We start from the raw sequence: 21,525 nt of genomic DNA on the forward strand, positions 1-21,525 counted from the left end.
AGGTATCCATAGGTGGGTATTAATCAATATATAATAAAGACCACCAAGCACAGTCACTGAATACTGTCACTAGTGTCATTTGACATTGCATGCTTGACCATGTTGTTGTATTGTTGACTGAAAAATCAGACAGCGTGTAAATTTGTCTCATTTATCTGGACTCTAGTCTTCGGGGATATGTTCCGCAAAGACTGCGTCTGGCTTAACGGAATCCCCTCCTATACGGAGGAGAGCCGTAAATATCAAAAATTATAAACTCCACCGGACAGACGGATTTTTCTGTCTATGCGCATGCATGTGCAGTGCAATTGCAATCAAACGGAACTTTTCACGCTCAGCTCACCGGACCTTACACAGAGAAGAAGGTGTGGGGCTAACAAAAAGCGCTTCCTACACTGAGGACTGTAAAGCTCTTCGACAGCCAAGACAAAAATTCTTCTGATACTAAACATGCACACGATCTAAACAGTGCTTTCCAAACTTACCATGATTAATTGTTGCTACACTTCATCAACCAACACCATTACTTGTCCACAGTATCGTGTGATATCACTCTCAGTTTACCACATCGTTCGTCTTTTCGCTGTTCAGCCAGTCCTCTCACATGTCATATTGTATAACCATAGGATAATCATGACGCAATACCCGGCGCTGTGCAGCAGCTACCGCAGTCAGTGCTATTGCGAAATCAACGCCAGGCCTACCATAGATAGGTGATTACAATACGTTTTTGCTCTATATGCCTATATATTGATAAAATGATATATTTTGTTTTGAAGGGATGGTATAGTTTTGGTTGAAACCGGGAATTCAGATTTGAACTTTTTGCCGGATGATTAGGAGCCACTATACATGAAATGTTAAGGATCACACAATTTTAAAATGAAATCAAAGTCTATCTATTTGATAATTGTTTTTTTTTCCAATACTGCAATATACAGAAACTAAAAGACATAGCAAGAGAGATCCTGATAAAAGGTGGGACCTGTTTTCAAAAGAACCTCTTGGTTTTACTTTGTTTTGGGTATCTCAGCTATTTCAAAACCAATTTTCATGAAATATTTTTTCAATTCATCTTAGAATTGTTTATTCTTTAATATTTCATATATACTCAGTAACTGGTTTGTATAATTATCTCACTAAAAAACTTAAAACCCGAATCCCCCGCTCCATCAGAAGTGTAACCCTTTAGAGGGGAAATCCGGTTGAAATATAAGTTAGTCTGATAAGAAAGAGTAAAATATTACGAGTTCGATGTCATAATTTTGATCAAATCGGATGAAAAATAAGGAAGTTATGATATTTTGAAGTTTCGCTATTTTTTTTTTTTTTTTTGGGGGGGGGGGGACAGTTCTTGAACAGCCAATATGAATATGCAAATGGCAAAGTGAGTATGTCATCCCCTCACAACTTACCATACCAAGGTATAGTTGGTAAAATTTTGAAATTTCCTTCCTTTTTTTTTTCATTTCAACGCAGTTACGCCCGAGACCCAAATCCTCGTATATATGTAATGATCACTATTCTGAAGTTATTCAACCAGGAATAACATAATGTTTCAGACTTCAATGACACAGACCAGACATTGAATTTTGGTCATTTCGTTTTTGTACATGATCAATGGAAAATTGTGAGGGCATGACATGGTTAATTAGCTCACTCATTTGCATATATCCACTATATATAATGTCATCCAATTGTCTTCGAAAAGTAGATATTATGATACAGTCAAGACACAAATCATTGACATCGGTTATTCACCTCCGACATTGGCATGTAAATCTGAGATTTACAGACCCAGATTCTCAAGGACATTTTCTCAGCCCGTTTAAACTGTAAGCACGTCAGCACCTTGAGATTGAGATATACATGTGTATTTGAGGCGCTCTGACTTCTATTGCATTGTAAATGTTCACGCTACTAATCGTTGTTTTTTTTTTGTTTTTTTTTGGGGGGGATATACTGTACGCAGGGCTCGACACTAACGGTGGCCCGGTGGCCCGGTGGCCCGGGGCCACCAAAAATGAAAGTCGGGCCACCAAATTTTAAAAAAGGGCAAATTTGGTGGCCTGCCTCGGGCCACCAATTTTTTTTTTTAAAGTATGTCAATAAATTCGTAACTTTTTGCGCCGGATATTAGCAGTTAAATTTGTTCAAAGGATGGATGAAAAGGACTGAATGAATGCCTGAGAGTGAGTGTTGCAAGTTTGTTGAAGTTTATTTATGAGTAGATATAGCCAACTTCTAATTCTTACTATCATAAATCTTAAATATTTGACTCATTAAAAAAAAATGGACTTTTAATGTTTTTTATTGGGGTTTTTTTCGAGACACCAAATTTTTCTCTCGGGCCACCAAAAATTTCAAATTTAGGATTTTGGTGGCCCCATCGGACCACCAAACAGAAAAGTTAGTGTCGAGCCATGCTGTACGTATTGAGTAAAAATGTATAAACGGGGGAGATTCTATATGGACAGAGATTTTCGATCAGCTTTCAAGTTCTACTCATATCCTGTTTGAATTCTGATGTTGATTCGGCTGCATGTGTGTAAGTTGGCTTGTTTGAAATGATATGTTTAAAATGTCAGTGATCGAGGAGCTTGACAGAGTTTTATTGATGGTAATTGTATAGGGTGCTATTATAATCAATTTGTTTTCCAGTCTTTACAATTCGGTGATTGGTGTATTGTCTTGGAGTGCCGTTATCTGACACAGTAGATCAGTAACCCAAACAACCTGTCCAGGCAGAGATAATCTTGATATCTTCTTTGTCATTAGTAGGCCTAATTATCTCTGAACGATATCAAAGTTCAGAATATAGCATGATCGACCATCACAAAGAGCCTAGAAGGTACAAGTATCGAATCATTTTTGAGTCTCCATGAATACTGGCTGTCCTATGACAGTTGATGCTATAAGAAAATCCTCACACCTGCAACAATCACCCCATCGCTGGATTCTTCCTTCTCCCGGTAAGACCAGAGCTTTAATCCTAATTGGTTTCGCTCCCCAGTGACACTTGAAGTCCGCCGTTTCGATGATAATGATTACCTGACTTAAAACTGGTAATATAAACCTTTGACAAAGTTTGTCAGATCAGATTCAATTCGGTTTGTTTATACCTGACAACTGAGTTTGTATCACAGCTATCTTATAATCAAAGTGATAGATATTCACTTCTCTTCCCTCTTCGCTATACCTTCTGGTGAATGCATCATCTCTCGTTATTTTGATATCTTTATTATCCCCTCTGTTTGATTTTACATAATTTGAATAAATTAATCATCATGCAGCTTCTGATCGCGTTAAGCAATGAAGGCCTTGTGCGCTGTGATGATACTTCTCGCCTTGTCGGCGACGGTCAGTTGTGATATTGTGCGGAGCGACAAGTTTTCTGTCATCAAGGACCAATACATCGTAACACTGAACGTAAGTCATCTCTCCCTTATAAATTTCGTGAATTTGTTGATTAGTCAAACAGTAAAATATCACAGTATAAAGTGAAGGTGTTGTGGCAACACGTACTGCACCCTCCTCAATTTTCTTTTACTTCTCAGCCTTCTCCTAATCATTTACCTCTTCCTCCTCTTCCTCTTCCTTTTTTTTTTCTGCCTCTTCATCACTTCTCATGTTACTTCTCTCCATGCTCTCTTTTATTTTTTTTGTTCTTATAATAATTGTCTCCAGTGTTCATCCTTTGTTTTGCCCGCGTGTTATTCATAATAGAGTGCAATCATACTTCGCTTGTCTTTTTAGTTTAAAGACAGAATAATATCCATGGTCAGTCTCAAATCAAAATCGTTATATCAACATGAAAAGATCAAGAACTACACTGCATGAATAATTTTCATATTCAGGTATTTTAAATCAAACATCGTGGGCATTATATGGGTCAAAATCCAGAGAAGGCAAATCAACGCAGATATTGGATTTTGGATCCCCGTCCTGCTAATGTTGCAAACACCGCTCCTCACCGCTTAAAGGGATCGTATAGTTCTGGTTGAGACCTAATTACAGGTTTCTAACATTTTTTTTTTTTTTGTTGTTGTTGGTGAGATAAAGAAAAACCTCTTATGAAATATGAAAGAGCATGTAATTCCATGAGGAATTCAACTTTTATTTGATGAAAATCGGTTTTGAAATGGCTGAGATATCGAAAACAGAGCGATTCTAATGATAGTGTGGGACCCTCACTTTATTACGATCGTTTTGTTTTTCTTTGTTTATGGATGTTTCCGTCATTCCAAACCCGATTTTAATCAAATAAACTTTGAATTCCTCATGGAATTACATGCTCTTTCATATCTTGTAAGTATTTTCTTGGTATCTCGCAAAAAGTTAAAAGCCCAATTCTCATCTCCACCAATACTGTACCATCCCTTTAAATGCATGCAGTAACCAATTTCTGCACTTTGGTTAAAGACCATTCTTTCATCTTCCATAGGTATTTATCATGAACTTCACATTCCTATATGCATATTACCGGTTGATGTAAACCCATACAGGTTATCATATAGATGCACGCGTTTATCAACTTGCGAATCTGATCATGAATCAGACTCAGTAGACAAATTTAAATCCATGTTAAAAACGTATTTGTTTATTGAATAGTATTATGACTGTGTTTCATGTCTTATACCGTTACTGAAACTGTACCTTCTTCTTCTTTCTTTCTTTCTTTACTTTCCTCTTCTTCCCTTTCTATTGTTTTCTTGTTCCCATAGCGCTTAGAGACATTTTATGTAATAACGCGCTATATAAATGTTGTGAATTATTATTATTATTATGAATTCACAAACCCAAATTCGTCAGTTCGACCTCGCATTATTTCGATACGATGTTAATTACCACCATCAGACCATGTAATATCCAAAGTTCAAATTAACTACATTAATGATGCCTGATAAAGACAACTAACAGTACACATTTCATCCTCATCCTATCTTTAAATTGATTTGTTGATATTTGGAGCTTTATTTATTTATTTGACTTGTCAACGCAATTGATGATACAGACTACATTGACTGAAAAGTTTTTTACTCGTGGATCTCTCGACAAATCATTCTGCTATAGTAAAATGTTTGTTGCTGTGTTTAAGAAAATATAAAGACACACATGAACTTATAGCACATATTGCTGTCAGTTCACGTGTGATAAACTTTGTTTCTAATATGTCTCAGAATAGGTCTCTGAGGTTCATTAAATAACCTAATTACTACTTGCTTTGAAAATAATTGAAGGGTTTGCACTTTAGGAGTTAACAGAGTTTATATTTTGACATGGCCAGAACGATGTCGATGTTGATCGCCTGATCGACCGCCTCGAAGTCGACATGGAGACAGCCAAACTGAAGTTTGCTGTGTTCAGGAGGTATTACACGGCTATACGGGGTTTTGCTGTGAAGATGCCCGAAGCTGTTGCTGAAATAGTGAGTCTGGGTATAATTCTGTACATATCAGTAGGCCCTACGTATACATTTAGAATCATGCTCGTGTCTATACATAAGCTCAATATTCAATTCGTGGATGATTTAATGATAATGATAATGAATAGCATTTATATAGCGCTTGATACGGATAATTCTAAGCGCATCAATCCGGGGAAAAAAAATATGACATAAAATTAAAATACAGCATTATGTACATACCATTATATTAATATAACGACAGCAACAACAACAACAGAATTAAGGTTGAGTAAACAGATAAGTTTTCAACATTAACTTCAACCTATCAACATTTTCAGCATCACGACTATAAAGAGGGAGTTTATTCCAAAGAAATGGGGAAATAACAGAAACGGCCATACCACCATAACGGGTACAAGTGCGGGGACCACGTGATAATTGGAGAGTGGAGGAAGAACGGAGAGAACGCGTTGAGGTGGAGGAGCGGAAGGAAATTAAGCCTTTAAGATAAGATGGGGGCAAGATTATTGCATATCTTGTAAAAAATAAGGGGGATTTTAAAGGTGATACGTTGGTGAATGGGGAGCCAGTGGAGGGATTGGAGAACTGGAGTAATGTGCTTTACAGAAGTTTGCAGTCTCTTACTTTCCGATGAAGAATAAATTAATAGAGATTAGTTCCTCTATCCCGGCTTTTCTTGACCTGTTTGTCAGTCCTGCCGGCACAATTCCGCAGTCGTGTTGTTTGCCTTACCTTTTCCTTCGGTATTATGTACAAAAAGAAAGACAATGAAACATAATATATTTGATAACAGAGATGTGGCTGAGGTATACAGTGACTGAATTATTGACAAGTTGTCAGTATTCTTTTTATACGACGGATCTGAGTTCCCTGGCCAAGTACACCAACAATACATGACTGGCAATAAAAGCCAAAAGAAAGGAAAACTGTCAGAACAGCTATATGTATACTTAAAAGGTCTCGAAAAAGTTTCACCTGCGCGCGAATTCACGTTTGCATTGTAAAAATCTGAAATCCGAACTCAACAAACTCAGACATAGCATAAAGGTAAGAAAATTAGAGATAGGTAGTTCAATATTAGATATCGTCGGTGATCATTGTTCATTATTGTAGATATGAACTACTGAATAATCACAAGGTATATATAGGGTAAATTCCTTTATCTGAATAACAACCATCATTCGTCCTCACTCCCTATCCTTAAACTGAACCCAATGTTCAAAACACGATAACGAAACACAAAGCTTTCAGTCAGTTTTTCCTTCCACTGAAAAAAAAAAAAATCTGATCTCTACCATTGTCTATACTGTGTGCAGGTGAGACGCCTACCCGAAGTGAAGTTAGTAGAACCTGACTCCATGGGAACTGTGGACGTAGAGTCTTCATCATGGGGACTCGACCGCATCGATCAGAGAGATTTACCGCTCAATGGCGATTTCGACATCGAGGGTACACAATCACAGCTCAGTGTCATCTTACTATAATTGTTATGGAGTCCTTCTGTCCGTCTCTTCTATATCTTCATCCCCTCCCATGTTTTGTCTGCATGTGTCTGCGCGTGAGTTTACATTCGTGTGTGCTTGCGTATGTGTGAATGTCTCTAACTCTCTCGCTTCCATTAACTGTGTAAGATGAGATTAAAAATAAGCTTTACGACTGATTACGGCACACAAGCGATAAAAATGATAAACAAAAATAATTAGAAAATAAAGGTAGGTGCATTATTAACGAAAAAAATATCCCCCAAGTAAGCATATTACATTATTCCTCAATTTCCATTTTGACACTGTTTTATTTGTTTTATAGTTTGAATGTAATCATGATAATGCTGGTATCAAGTCAAATACAATGTTTTTCCCAACAAAAGGGCATGATTATTGACTAAAATACTTACGTTTTCTCTTAAAATATGAGTACATGATACATAAAATAATACATAATTATGTTTATATATATATTATATATATGCAGTATATAATACATATGTGTGTGTGTGTGTGTGTGTGTGTGTGTGTGTTTAAAAAAAAAAACAGACACAACTGGTTGGCCCACAACCGAGACACTAAATGCAGTCATACAAGTATATACTCGTATGACTACAAATTTAGTGTCTCGGTTATATCATATATACACTCGTATGACTGCATTTAGTGTCTCGGTTGTGGGCCAACCAGTTGTTGTGTTTGTATTTTATATTCGTTTATTGAATGGTTCAGTGATAATCACTCCTTGAAGATTCGTTAAACTCGTTAGCTGTAAATGTGCCTTAAAGCACAACTACGGTAGGAGTAGAATTAGTTTTTAAACTAGTTTAGATATCTTTTCAAGACAGATGTGTCTGTGTCCGTATGCGTGTGTGTGTGTGTGCGTCTGCGTGTCTGTGTGTCTGCGTGTGTATATGCGCTTGTGTGTATATGCAAGTTTTTGATTATGTCTATTTTGAATTCTCATTTGTTGTATTATCTTCTATTTCATTGTATAATCTTATCATAATATGCAAAACGTATCTGTACAATTACAGGGCTCTCTTGAAAAGCAGGCCTCTGGTTTGAACGAGACTTACCGTGTATTTTTTAAAGAAAACGTGAATAAATAGATAAATGAATAAATAAATAAATGAATAAATCGTACATGTCCTACTTGCTACCAATCGGCGTTTCGCACCAATACACAGATGAGGGTGAAGGGGCGACGGTCTACGTGATCGATACAGGTATCCGTTCGACTCACGAAGACTTCGACGACAGGGTTGACGACGTCCTCGATTTCATAGGAGACGGCTGGAATGTGAGTTCAGATTAGGTCTCGGGGATGTGAGTTGAGATTTGGTCTCGGGAATGTGAGATTAGGTCTCGGGGATGTGAGTTGAGATTTGGTCTCGGGAACTTGAGATTAGGTCTCGGGAATATGAGTTGAGATTTGGTCTAGGGAATGTGAGATTAGGTCTCGGGAATATGAGTTGAGATTGGGTCTCGAGAATGTGAGTTAAAATTGGATCTTTTGAATGGCCACCGCCCTACCATTTTGTGAATAATAATCAAGGACAATTAAAATGCGTTTACAACATTTCATGTTTGCATTTGAAGCAGATCTAGAAAGTGATTTCAGACTTTCCCGCCTTTTTATGCATTCTTCGCTTGGCGCTCTCCGTCCAAAGGAAAAAAAAGCCTGTCATGTCAAAATCAAGTTTCGGTTCTTGAGCCAGAGGCAATAGACCTACATCATTAATGTAAATTCTTAAATTATTCATAATAGATTATTACTTGATGAGATTTCACTTTGAATCACGAGACGATTACATCTGAAAAATTGTGTTTTTGTCGTGATAACGCTGTGTAACAAACACTTCTATTGGGTTTGTTATGTTTTGGTTTTTGGGTTTTTTTTTAACTTTTTGTTTTTTACTTTTTGGGGGTGATACAAGGGATATGATTGTCACGGACACGGCACTCACTGCGCCGGGACAGCAGCGGGAGGAATCTACGGTGTTGCTCGGAAAGCCAGAATCGTCTCCCTCCGTGTTTTGAACTGCCGAGGGGGCGGGGCTCAGACAGACACTATCGCAGGTGAGGAAGAACTCTCACACGGTCATCTCATTCAAGGATTTCACCCGGTCAGAAAACACGGGTACAGCAATACATAAGAATATGATACAATTAGCAGTTGTGATGCCCGAAAATATATAGCTGTTTATATTTTCTAGCGATTATATTCACTCTTTTTTTAATAATGCTGTATTTTCTTACCAAATGTAATAGAGACAGACACTGAAGAAACGCTTATTATCAAACGTGAGGATATTTATAAAGGTGAACAAAATACATACAAGGTGGGGAGAGATGTACGAATTGTCTACTTTTTACCATTTTCACACATTTTTTTTTCTCTCTCTAGCTATCGATTACGTCACCTCAAATGGCACTCGTCCAGCCGTGATGTCGATGTCGTTGAGATTTTTCGGCAGCTCGTCTCTGGACGAGGCCGTGGCAGCCGCGGTGGACGGCGGGATAGTCGCAGTTGTCGCTGCTGGCAATGAAAACATGGACGCGCGCTTTTTCTCTCCAGCTAGAGAACCGAAAGTAAGTCGACTTTATTAATTAAAACTAGTATTCGTTAATTGTTTAATTGTACTATATAATAGGCTAGCAGTTAGTGTAGTCATATTTCACACTTTTAGTGATGGTAGTATAGGCATCCTAGATGCATAAGCTATAGGGTTGGATAGTGAGTATAAATTTTCTTCTTTTTTTTACAATTTTCATTGCACTGTATAAGAAAACTGTACCCATTTGGCATATGAATGCATTTGCCGTCATAGGCAATTCGCGTTCAGAGATGTTTGTCTGTAGAATTCTGCTCCTAATGTTCTGTTTCCAGGCCATAACGGTTGGAGCTACGGACAGGAATGACGTCAGAGCTTACTTCTCCAACTACGGTTCGATTGTCGACATCTACGCGCCCGGTCTTGCCATCACGAGCGCATCGCCGGCATCGGACACCTCGACGGCCATTTGGTCCGGTACTAGTATGGCTACTCCTCATGTCGCGGGTAAGAGCTGACCTCCGCTATTTAGAACTGACAGAACATCATGCCTGACAAACATTTTCTCTTTATTTCATTATTTAGATTTTTACACCTAATTATTATGTTCCTTCACTGTTTCACAGTATAACTCTCAAGAAGACAAAACAAAAAGCCTTAATGCGATGTCACAACTGCAAATATAAAGTTTTTACGTAACTGAAATAACCACATTTGTAATTCAGCAATATCTTTGCGGTATACTCACGCCATATAGATGATAATTACATCGGAGCTAAACAAATATTTTTATCACTACATTCGTGAGTCTTTTCTAATATATGCCTTTTCCACAGGAGCTGCCGCCATCTTGTTGGGGAGGGGAGTCGACCCGTTTGATGTACCTGGTCGTTTGGTGGCAGACTCGACACCCAATCGCATTTATGATAATGAGTACGACACTCCAAACAAACTTCTTTATCTTGATTAACCCAACAAGAATATACATAATTGCCAGTTGTAAGTATAAACCCAAATACGTATCAATATCCAAACGTGTTTTTTTTTTTTAATCACAAACCCTATCCCACTAAAAGAATATTTAACTTCACAACTCACTAAAAGCAAACCAATATGCATGGTAACAGAACCAAACGATTATCGGACAGGTACACAAAGATATCAAGGCAGACATGAAATATTGCTACCAAAGAGCAAATCGAGTTAGCAACTTTAAGTGAAGAGCCAAAATGAACTTTATTTGATTAATAAAGAAAGTCAGTGAAATAACGTGAATGAAATTATTACATGAAGTGATGATGTTGTCTCCGTGTTCTAAGTCTTCCGTTGACTTGCACAAATTCTTCATTATATTCCCTGTTTTTTAATTTAACATATAGATAAGAATTACATTTGCATTATTAAATCATTGTAGAACTGTAATGATAAGACAATGATATCTATTGGGAATTGTTGGAGGGGGTGTCGTATATTAGTTGCTGTATTGCTGACCAAAACTGTTCTCAGGTTGAACCCAACGGTAAACCGACAAGTGGTTATCCTTCCTATTTTGGACTAGATCTACAATGAAAACCATGATGTTGTGAAATGTAGTATTTCCCGTGTAATTTGTGTAATGTTTGCACATCACTTCATTCAGTTGTTATCGGATGTGGAGTTGAAAGCAGACATGACTTCAAAATAGAGTTAAGTCAAATTACGATCAAAGTTGAACAACATTGGTCTGTCGTACCACGTGGTCTCATTCCATGACACGTCATGTTGCCTGGAATGTGTCCATCACGGAGTCAAGTTTATATCCTTCCAGGGCATTCGAATAGATGAAAATGAATAAGCTGTTGCCTAGTTATCAAACAATGCCTCTTTAATGACATGTACAGTCGTATTATGTCAGATTTTTTATATATATGTCTCTTAATCAAGGGTATGGTTGCAAATATTTGTTGTAATTATGACGTCATATTTTATTTTCTGTCATCACAATGTCCCATCACTCTTAAACTATCATAAGTAATAAGCCAGAGATATTGAGAAAAGACAAGAAAAGCAAGGAGAAAATTCCTATCTATGTTCACCGATACTATAACTGTAAACAAACCATTCAGGGGACTGCATACTACAAGCTCTGCTTTTTAGCAGTCCCCTCCGTTTATTTTGTTTCTGAGTTCACCATAATGATGTCACATTATTTGTATCTCTGTTAATAATTTACCTGTGTGTTTGTTATATGTTATTATGTTCATCACATTGTTGTACCGATTTCGTAACATTATCTATATATGCGAACATTTCATTGTATCCCTCTGATTATTTTGTTGGAAATGAAATAAATCAACTTCAACTTGAACTTGAAACCGTTATGTTTATCTTCATATCGGGACTGTTGTACATTCAGAAGAGGATTTCACCTAATTTGTACTTTGTTATTTTTGTATTTGTTTAACTGAATTTCTTGTACGAGATTTCGTCGAGAAATTAGAAAATATACATTGACATTGAAGGATGAAATTTAAATCTTTGTTGTTCTCTGAGAAGGAAAAGTGTGAGCTTCATTATGAGAGAAATAATCGCTATGTTAGGAGAGATAAATATTCCATACACGACTAATTGAGATTTAATAATGCAAGCTTGAATAGTGTTCCGTCATACAGCTCTTATTCGGAGAAGTCCGAGTCTTGAGAATTCCATCAAATTATGTCAAGAAACTGAAAATCAGATACAGAAATGAAATGTACAGAATCTAATCCTCTCCAGTGTCATAAATATGCCATTAAAGGTATTGTTTACCACTGGGGGCAGCGATTAAAAAAAAATGTCCAAGTTAACACATTTGATGCATAAGTGTAAGTCAGGTGTATTCCAAAACCTAAACCATATTAAAAAAATCGAAACAAAGCCTAAAATATAAGGAGATAATACTGTGTGTCTTCTTTATTTTGCTCAATAAACCATTAAGTAGGCGGTTTATTCTAAACACAATTTGATAAAACTTATTGTTCATATATTAACAATATTCAATATGGCTTGTACCGATTTACATCTCTACATTGGTAGTTTCTATCCGTAACTCACATTTTAGAACTATTTTGATGCACTAAAAAGCTGTTATTTGATGCATTAAAAAGGCGTTATCACTATTATGCCTCCCCCCCCCCCCCCCCAGGACGGGGCTAATGTAAACAAATTGAGATCCTATCACCATTCACATTTACTGTCAGTTAGTGTTGTCTTCGGTTAGAATATGACATTGCAATAGTCATGGATCAAGAAACAGCTGTCTCCTAAGGCGAGGCAGCTGCAGAGCTCCGAGCTCTGCGAGAAAAATCGTCTCCAACGGCTAGTTACGTTCAGACGGCAGGCCCTAACCTCGAGGTTAGGAAACCTCGAGGTTTAGCTCTTGCCCCCTGCCACGTTTGTTGAAAATCTGTCAAGGCTTTTATCAAGAAAATATTATAAATGGTGAAGGTTAATGCGCAGTTGATATAGAGTTTATCTACCACCTACACATAATATCGGAGTACATAAAGTAAATATGATTTGCACATTTCCCTGCGGTTGAATGTCAGTTATCGAGGAAGATAACTTACTGTATTGGTGGTAATTATGTACAATCAATTTGTTTTCAGTCTTTAACCAGTTCAGCGATTGGTAAAATATAGTCTTGGTTAGACGAGGAATGCCCGTTATCTGACATGACCTACCGGGTAGATTAGTAACCCAAACAACCTGCTACCCAAGCAGAGATAATCTCGCGAACCTCTCTGTCATTAGGAATTATCTCTGAAAGACATCAAAGTTCAGAATAAAGCATGATCGACAATCGCAAAAAGCCAAGAAGGTACAAGTATCGAATCATTTCGGATTCTCCATGGATTGATACTGCCTGTCCATGCCAGTTGATGATATAGGAAAATCCTCACACCTGCAACAATCACCGCATCGCTGGACTCTACCTTTTCCCGGTAAGGCAAGAGTTCTAATCCTTAATGGTTTTCAGTTCGCTACTGACGCTTCAGGTAATCATTACCTGACTTAAGACTGGTAATTCAAATCTTCGACAAAGTTTGTCAAATCAGATTCAATTCGATTTGTTTTTACCTGACAACTGTAGTTTGTATTTCAAAGAGATCTGAATCGAAGTGATATTCACTTCTCTTTCTCTCATTCCCTCGCCATACCTTCTGGTGAATGATATCTCTCATTGCTTTGATATGTTTATTATCCCCTTAAATAGCTTTGACTACAGTTTCATCGCGCTAAGCAATGAAGGCCTTGTGCGCTGTGGTGATACTTCTCGCCTTGATGGCGACCGTCAGTTGTGATATTGTGCCAAGCAACAAGTTTTCTGTCATCAAGGACCAATATGTCGTAACACTTAAAGTAAGTCCTCTACCCTTTATAAATTGCGTGAATTTGTTGATAAGTCAAACAGTTTTTGTTTACTTCTCAGCCTCCTCCTAATCCTTCACCATCTCCTCCTCCTCTTCTTCTTTATTCATCGTGCCTCTCCTTCTCCTCTCATTTTCCTCCTCATCTCTATAGCTCTATCTTACTATTGGTTTTACCTTTTCTTTACCGCTCAATTGTTCATCCTTTGTCTTGCCCACATGTCGTGAAATATACTTATAATATAGTAGAGTATAGTATAGTAGTAGACAAAATAATATCCATGGCCAGCTCAAACAAAATCGGTATGTCAGCACGAAAATGTCAATGATTAAACTGCATGAATAATTTTCATATTCAGGTATCTTAAAGCAAACATTGTGGGTCAAAATCCAAAGAAGGCAAATTAGTGCATAGATTAAAGGGTGTCATATTTTGAATCTCCGTCCTACCAATATTGCCAACACCGCTCCTCACAGCTCAGACGCAGTGACTATTTTCTGCACTCTGAATAAACACTGTTCTTGCATATTCCAGGTATTCATCATGAACCTCATTATTTCTAGATATTAACAGGTTTATGTAGAACCTTCCAGGATAGACGCATGCGTTTATCAACTCCCGAATCTGATCATGAATTCACAAACCCAACTTCGTCAGTTCGCGACCTCACATTGTTGAGATGCGGAGTTATACATCATCTACACCATGTAATATCCGAAGTTCAAATTAACCACATGATGCCTAATAAAGACAACTAACAGTACAAATTTCTTTCTCCTCCTATCTTTAAACTGATTTGTTGATATTTAGAGCTTTATTTATTTGACTCGTCAACGTAATTGATGATACAGACTACATTGACTGAAAAGTTTCTCTCCCATGGATCTATCGACAAAGAATTCTGCTAAAGTAAAATATTTGTTGCTGTGAAGAAAATATCAAGACACGCATATCATATAGCACATTATTGCTATCAGTTCATGTTTGATAAACTTTGTAACTAATATGTCTCAGAATAGTACTTTGGGTTTCATTGAAATAACCTTATTACTTGATTTGAAAATAATCGAAGGATTGAACATTTTAGGGGTAAACAGATTTTATCTCTTGACATGGCCAGAACGATGTCGATGTTGATCGCCTGATCGACCGCCTCGAAGTCGACATGGAGACAGCCAAATTGAAGTTTGCTGTGTTCAGGAGGTATTACACGGCTATACAGGGTTTTGCTGTGAAGATGCCCGAAGCTGTTGCTGAAATAGTGAGTCTGGGTATAATAATTTTTTTTGCATGGTACGTACATGTTACACGAGTTCAATATTGAATTCAGGGATGATTTTCTTTACAGAAGTTTGCAGTCTTTTCGATGAAGATTAGTTCATCTTTCCTTGCTTTCCTTGACCTGTTTGTCTGTCTCTCGGCACAGCCCGCAGCCCCGTGGTTTGCCTTTCCTTTTCCAGCCGTATATGTACAAAAAGCAAGGCAATGAAATAATTATAGAGTTTTTTTTTTGTTTGATAGATACTTTATTTTCTGCAAATCAATATACATTGTACATAAACTGAATAATCGTGAACATGGGAAATATACAAAGTATATTTGAAACAGAGTCGTTTGACTTGCATAAACAATGATATAAAAGGAAATTAATGATATTACAGTATGCATGTCTATGCAGCTGGGATTACAATAACAATATTATATTTAGGAAATGATAATGCAGAGGGCCGCCATTGTAAGCATTGCTTGAAAAGATGGCCGGCCCGAGGAAAAGGTAGGTAGGTAAATTGGTAAACAATACAAATTCTGCTGCGAGGATAGCAGGGGAAAATAAACTCTGATGTGTGAAGGTGGTGAATGTGCGTGCGAGTGCTTGAGAGTGCACAGGGGCAGATAGGCTGGGATTTGGAATGATAAAATTGGTTTGCTGGAAGAGGGAATGACTTACGATGTTGCTACTATCGGGAGACCAACATAAGTCATATAAATTATTCGGGCTTAATTCGTATTTGAAGTATACTGTGATAAAATATGCTTCTTTAAGTTTGCTTTGAATGAAAACAAGGAGGCACACTGTTTCAACTCTTCAGGAAGAGTGTTCCATGTATCCGGACCGTGATGTCTAATCGACTTTTGAGCAAGTAAAAGCTTTGGATTACTTAAATGAAAATCATGGGAACGACGGGTAGGGTATGAGTGAATATGATCATTAGTAACTAGGGCATTATGGAAAAATGGTAATAAATTTCGAATGTGTTTGTACATAAATATAGCAGTTAAATATGAATGTATATCATGGGCCTTTAGGGTTTTTAGGCGATAAAATATGGGATCAGTGTGAGCCAAAAAATTTGAATGTGTGCATACAGAAGTGCGACTGCTGTATAAATAGATGACTAAATTATTGACAAGTTGTCATTAATTTTGATATAAATAATTTGAGGTCTATGGCAAATACACCTACAACACGTGACTGGTAATAGAGCCTAAAAGAAGAGAAACTGTCTGAACTTACTCAGGGTATCGAGTAATTGTCACCGGCATGTGAATTCACGTCTGCATCACAAAGATTTGAACCCTGAACTCATTTAAAACATAGTACAGTATATAAACATGATAAAGGCTAGGAGATTGGAGCTCGGTAGTTTAGAATTAGATTACAGTACTGTTATGATAATCAGATATCAACTGTAATCATCATACGAATAGGGTCGGTTTCTTGACTGAATAACAACCATCATTTTACCCCTACTCCTTATCCTTAAACCCAAAACACCATTACGAAACTCAAAGTGCTGTAAGTTAGTTTTTCCTTCACTCAAGAATCTCATTTTGGTACGCTGTTTGCAGGTGAAGCTCCTGCCTGAGGTGAAGTTTGTTGAACCTGACTCCAGTGGCACAGTGGACGTAGAGTCTTCATCATGGGGACTCGACCGCATCGATCAGAGAGATTTACCGCTCAATGACGATTTCGACATCCAAGGTGCCTTGACTTGTTTTTCTATTCTATTTCATCTCTCCTGTAGTCTCTCAACCACTGTTCATGTTGTTGGTAAAATTGCTATCATTATCAACATTATAATGATTATTACTATTATCATCATCATCTTCTTCTTCACTATAATGTTACCATGTGCAGGTGAGGGTGAAGGGACGACAGTCTACGTGATCGATACAGGTATCCGTTCGACTCACGAAGACTTCGACGACAGGGTCGACGACGTCCTTGATTTCATAGGAGACGGCTGGAATGTGAGTTGAGATTGGGTCTCGGAAATGTGAGTTGAGATTGGGTCTCGGAAATGTGAGTTGAGATTGGGTCTCGGGAATGTGAATTGAGAATGTGCTCGGAAATGTGAGTTGAGTTGAATTGAGAATGGTCATGGGAATGTGAGTTGAGATTGGGTCTCGGGAATGTAAGTTGAGATTGGGTCTCGGGAATGTGAGTTGAGATTGGGTCTCGGGAATGTAAGTTGAGATTACGTCTCGGGAATGTGAGTTGAGATTTGTCTCGGGAATGGTCACCGTCTTTTAATGAATGCCATATTGACGCAGATTGTTGACAATAATCATGGACAACTAAAATGCGTTCACAACGTTTCATATTTGGAATCCAAGCAGATGCAGAAAGTAATTTCACACTTTCCTTCACACTCTAGAAACATTCTTCGGCTGGCGCTCTCATTCAAAAAAACAAAAACACAAACAAAAACGATGCCTGCAATGTCAAAATCAAGTTTTGGTTTTTGATAACGAAATCATGAATCAGTTATGTTAATCCCTAATCATTCATAGTGTTTTCAATTTAAAACATGAGACAATTACTTTTGAAAACGTGTGTTTTTGTTGTGATAACGGTGTTAAACTAGCAATTAAACTGATTTCTTTTCCTTTTTACTTTTTTTGGAATAACAGGGTTATGATTGCCACGGACATGGTACTCACTGCGCCGGGACAGCAGCGGGAGGAATCTACGGTATCGCTCGTAAAGCCAGAATCGTCTCCCTCCGTGTTTTTAACTGCCAGGGGGGCGGGGCTCAGACAGATACCCTCGCAGGTGAGGCAAAACTCTTATACGGTCACCTCATTCAATGATTTCCCATAATCCCTCAACCTCACACCATTTTTTTATTGTGAGCCACAAAAAAAAAACAAATCATGTACACCATATAAATGTATTATGTTTACAAATTGCTCTGATGGTATTGCATGCAAGATATATGATACATGTCGTTTTCTATAGTTTTCCGGCTTTCTATTTATCTTAAACCGTTAAGATATAAAAAAAAAATTAATTCATTTCAATTTATTTGAATTAAATTTTAATGTTCACTTCTGTTTTGTTTCCATATACCCTACATAGGACACATTGGTAGGGGGTCTTCATGCGTAGGATATACGTATAAGACACAGGTATCATGGAAGAGAGTAGATACACAGGACTATGATAGAACTATCAAAATGGCCGAACTGTAGCAGTATATATTTTCGAGCAATAATATTCATTCTTCATAATGTCATATTTCCTTACCCAGAGTGATAGAGATAGACACTGAAGAAACTCTACACGTGAGGAAGCTTCTTTATTTATATTGATATCACAGGTGAATAGATATGCAAGGTGAGGAAAGATTATGCGAATTATCTATTTTTCCCCTTTACATACATTTTTTCTCTCTCTAGCTATCGATTACGTCACCTCAAATGGCACTCGTCCAGCTGTGATGTCGATGTCGTTCAGATTTTTACGCAGCTCGTCTGTGGACGAGGCCGTGGCAGCCGCAGTGGACGGCGGGGTAGTGGCCGTGGCGGGTGCTGGCAATGAAAACATGGACGCGCGCTTCTTTTCTCCAGCTAGAGAACCAAAGGTATAGGTCGGCATCCGTCTTCACATAGTATTCGTATATGCTATAGGAGTTAGTAGTCATAATTGACACTTTAAGTGATGGCAGTATAATATTCATCCTAAATGCATAAGCTGGTGTAATTGTAATAGTTCATGTTGCAGTTAAAGTCTCCCGAAGCAAAATATTCACTTTTTTTAATTCCTTTGCTTACATGATGATTGTCATCGTTGTATGACCTCATCTTAAACAGCAGAAATTTCCATAGCATTGTATAAAAATAAAATGTACTCAGTTGCCCGTTTGGCACTTCGAAGAAAGGGATGTTTGAAGAATTCTGCTCCTAATGTTCTGTTTTCAGGCCATAACGGTGGGAGCTACGGACAGGAATGACGTCAGAGCTTACTTCTCCAACTACGGTTCGATTGTCGACATCTACGCGCCCGGTGTCGCCATCACGAGCGCATCGCCGGCATCGGACACCTCGACAGCCATTTGGTCCGGCACTAGTATGGCTACTCCTCATGTGGCGGGTAAGGAAATGATCACCGCTAGGGAATTGGCAGGATATCATCTTTGATCAAGCTTTTTCTCTTCATTTTTATTGCGATTTTTGGTCTCTCTATTATGTTCCTTTGCTGTTTCACAGGTCTCAAACAAACTAACATGCAAACAAATTTTCATGTCAGAACTGCTATCATAACGTCTTTCACTAATCAAAAGAACAATCTTTGTCGTTCAGCAAAATATATGCAGACTATTCATGTCATATAGATGACGATTGGTTCGGAGCTGAACATGCATTTAGCATTAATGCAGTTGTTGAGTCGTTTCTAATATAACTTTTCCGCAGGAGCTGCCGCCATCTTGTTGGGGAGGGGAGTCGACCCGTTTGATGTACCTGATCGTCTGGTGGCAGACTCAACACCTAATCGCATTTATGATAATGAGTACGACACTCCAAACAGACTACTGTATCTTGATTAACATGAATAGAGTACATGTTATATATTTCTAAGTGTAAGAATACGTAAATGTCTACTGATCACCAGCCAGAAGACAGTCCTATATTCCAATCAAGGATATCATTGCACTATCCACTTATAGCAAACACGATGTATCGCGTATGAACCAAACAATCATCGGACAGGTACACAAACGTATCAAGGCAGATCTGAAATATCACGTCCAAAGAGCATAAATCGAACCAGAAACTCGTTGAGTGAAGAGCCAGATGAAATTCGATTTGATTGCTGAAAATAGATAAGTGAAGTAAAACAAAACAGCTCTGAGCATTAGATGGAGGGATGATGCTGTCATCTCTCTAGTTTTTCATCAACTTGCACACAAATCTTTTCTAAGAATCTTGGTTTGAAATTCAGCACAGAAAGGAATCACATCTGTAGCATTAAATCATCGTAGACCTATATGATAGCTAGACTAAAATTACATTTGGTTATGTTGGAGGAATGCTACAATTGCTGTATTACTCACTAAAACTTTTTTTTCTCAGATTAAAACCTATATGGAGAAATCAACAAGTTGTATTCATTACTATTTCGGACTAGTTCTATTATGAAAATCATGAAGTTGTGAAATGTAGTATTTCCCATTTATAGTTATAATTCATATGCATGCTTGCACAACATGTCATTCAGTTATTATCGTATCTGGGAGCTGTATTCAGAAATCTCATAAAAATAGAGTTTATAAGTTAACTCAAATAACGATCAAAATGACACAACATTGGTCTTTCGTACCACGTGGTCCCCTTGCATGTCACATGTTGACTGGAATGTGTCAATCATGGAGTGGTGGCATGGACATCGTGTGATCATGATGACTGTTAATAGAACAATTTATCAATCAATGCCTCTTTAATGATATGAATAATCGTATTATACCAGATTTATGATATGTCTCATGAATCAAGGGAATGTCGCACTTATTTTCTGTAACGATGACGTAAAATGTTATTTTCTGTCATCACCATGTCCCATCATGTCCAACTTTTCATAAGTCATAAGCCATTGATACTGAGAAAAGACAAGAAAAGCAAGGAGAAAATGTAAATCTATGTTCACCAATACTTGTGTAAACATACTATTATATTAGATGAGTTAGTCAAATACCGGTTAGTGATTGGCTGAACACAGTCGCGTGATGGAGGTACATTTGTTATGTTCGCTCATGGGCGAACATTCTTGTGAATGTTCCCCCATGGGAAAACATTTTCACGTAACAAAATGACAGAAGGCCTAGGACCGCGCGCGCACAGTGAATTTGGCTGGAGCGACGCGAGCGATCGAGTGCGTTGTGCTGGTGCGGTGGTTAACGTTGACGTATTTGACTAACCCATATAATATAACAGATGACTTTCGTTGTCGGGAACATGTACCAAACGTTCCAACCTTAGGATTGAAATGCTATTTCGGGAGGCTATAAGTCCCTCGACTTCGTCTCGGGACGTATAACCTCCCTCAATAGCATTTCAAACCCTTCGGGTGGAACATTCGGTATGTTCCCTCCCCCGCCAGTCATCATCTATGTATAATGTTTATATTCATATCGAGACAGTTGTACATTCAGAAGAAGGTTCCACCTAATTTGTATTTTTTAATTTTTGTATTTGTATAATTGTATTTTTGCATGATTTTTTTCCTCGAGAAATTTGAAAATACACTAAAATTGAAAAATGAAATTGAAATCTTTGTCGTTCTCTGACATGTTGAAGGAAAGGTGTGAGCTTGATTATAAGAGAAGTATGCGCTATGTTTGCAGAGGTGTATAGTCCACACATGCAATTAGTCTGAATTTAATTA

General features: G+C 37.7%; 2 protein-coding genes across 2 annotated transcripts; both read left to right on the forward strand.

Annotated features, from left to right (window-relative positions):
- The first annotated feature begins 3,312 nt into the window (after nt 1-3,312).
- LOC139710597 (extracellular serine proteinase-like) lies at nt 3,313-10,440 on the forward strand. Its single transcript, XM_071622521.1, has 8 exons — nt 3,313-3,429; nt 5,288-5,428; nt 6,745-6,877; nt 8,103-8,215; nt 8,853-8,994; nt 9,323-9,507; nt 9,806-9,977; nt 10,307-10,440. Exons 1-8 carry the CDS (start codon nt 3,313-3,315, stop codon nt 10,438-10,440), a joined length of 1,137 nt encoding a protein of 378 aa, XP_071478622.1.
- A 3,332-nt stretch (nt 10,441-13,772) lies between these two features.
- Nucleotides 13,773-19,690, forward strand: LOC139710598 (aqualysin-1-like). The gene is made up of 8 exons (XM_071622522.1): nt 13,773-13,850; nt 14,980-15,120; nt 16,710-16,842; nt 16,999-17,111; nt 17,775-17,916; nt 18,543-18,727; nt 19,065-19,236; nt 19,557-19,690. The coding sequence occupies exons 1-8, from the start codon at nt 13,773-13,775 to the stop codon at nt 19,688-19,690; spliced, it is 1,098 nt and encodes a 365-aa protein (XP_071478623.1).
- The last annotated feature ends 1,835 nt before the right edge of the window (nt 19,691-21,525 follow it).

The sequence above is a fragment of the Diadema antillarum genome, unplaced genomic scaffold (genome assembly GCF_040938485.1).
Source record: "Diadema antillarum isolate AM-2024a unplaced genomic scaffold, OU_Dant_1.0 seq00001547_RagTag, whole genome shotgun sequence".
Lineage (NCBI taxonomy): Eukaryota > Metazoa > Echinodermata > Echinoidea > Diadematoida > Diadematidae > Diadema > Diadema antillarum.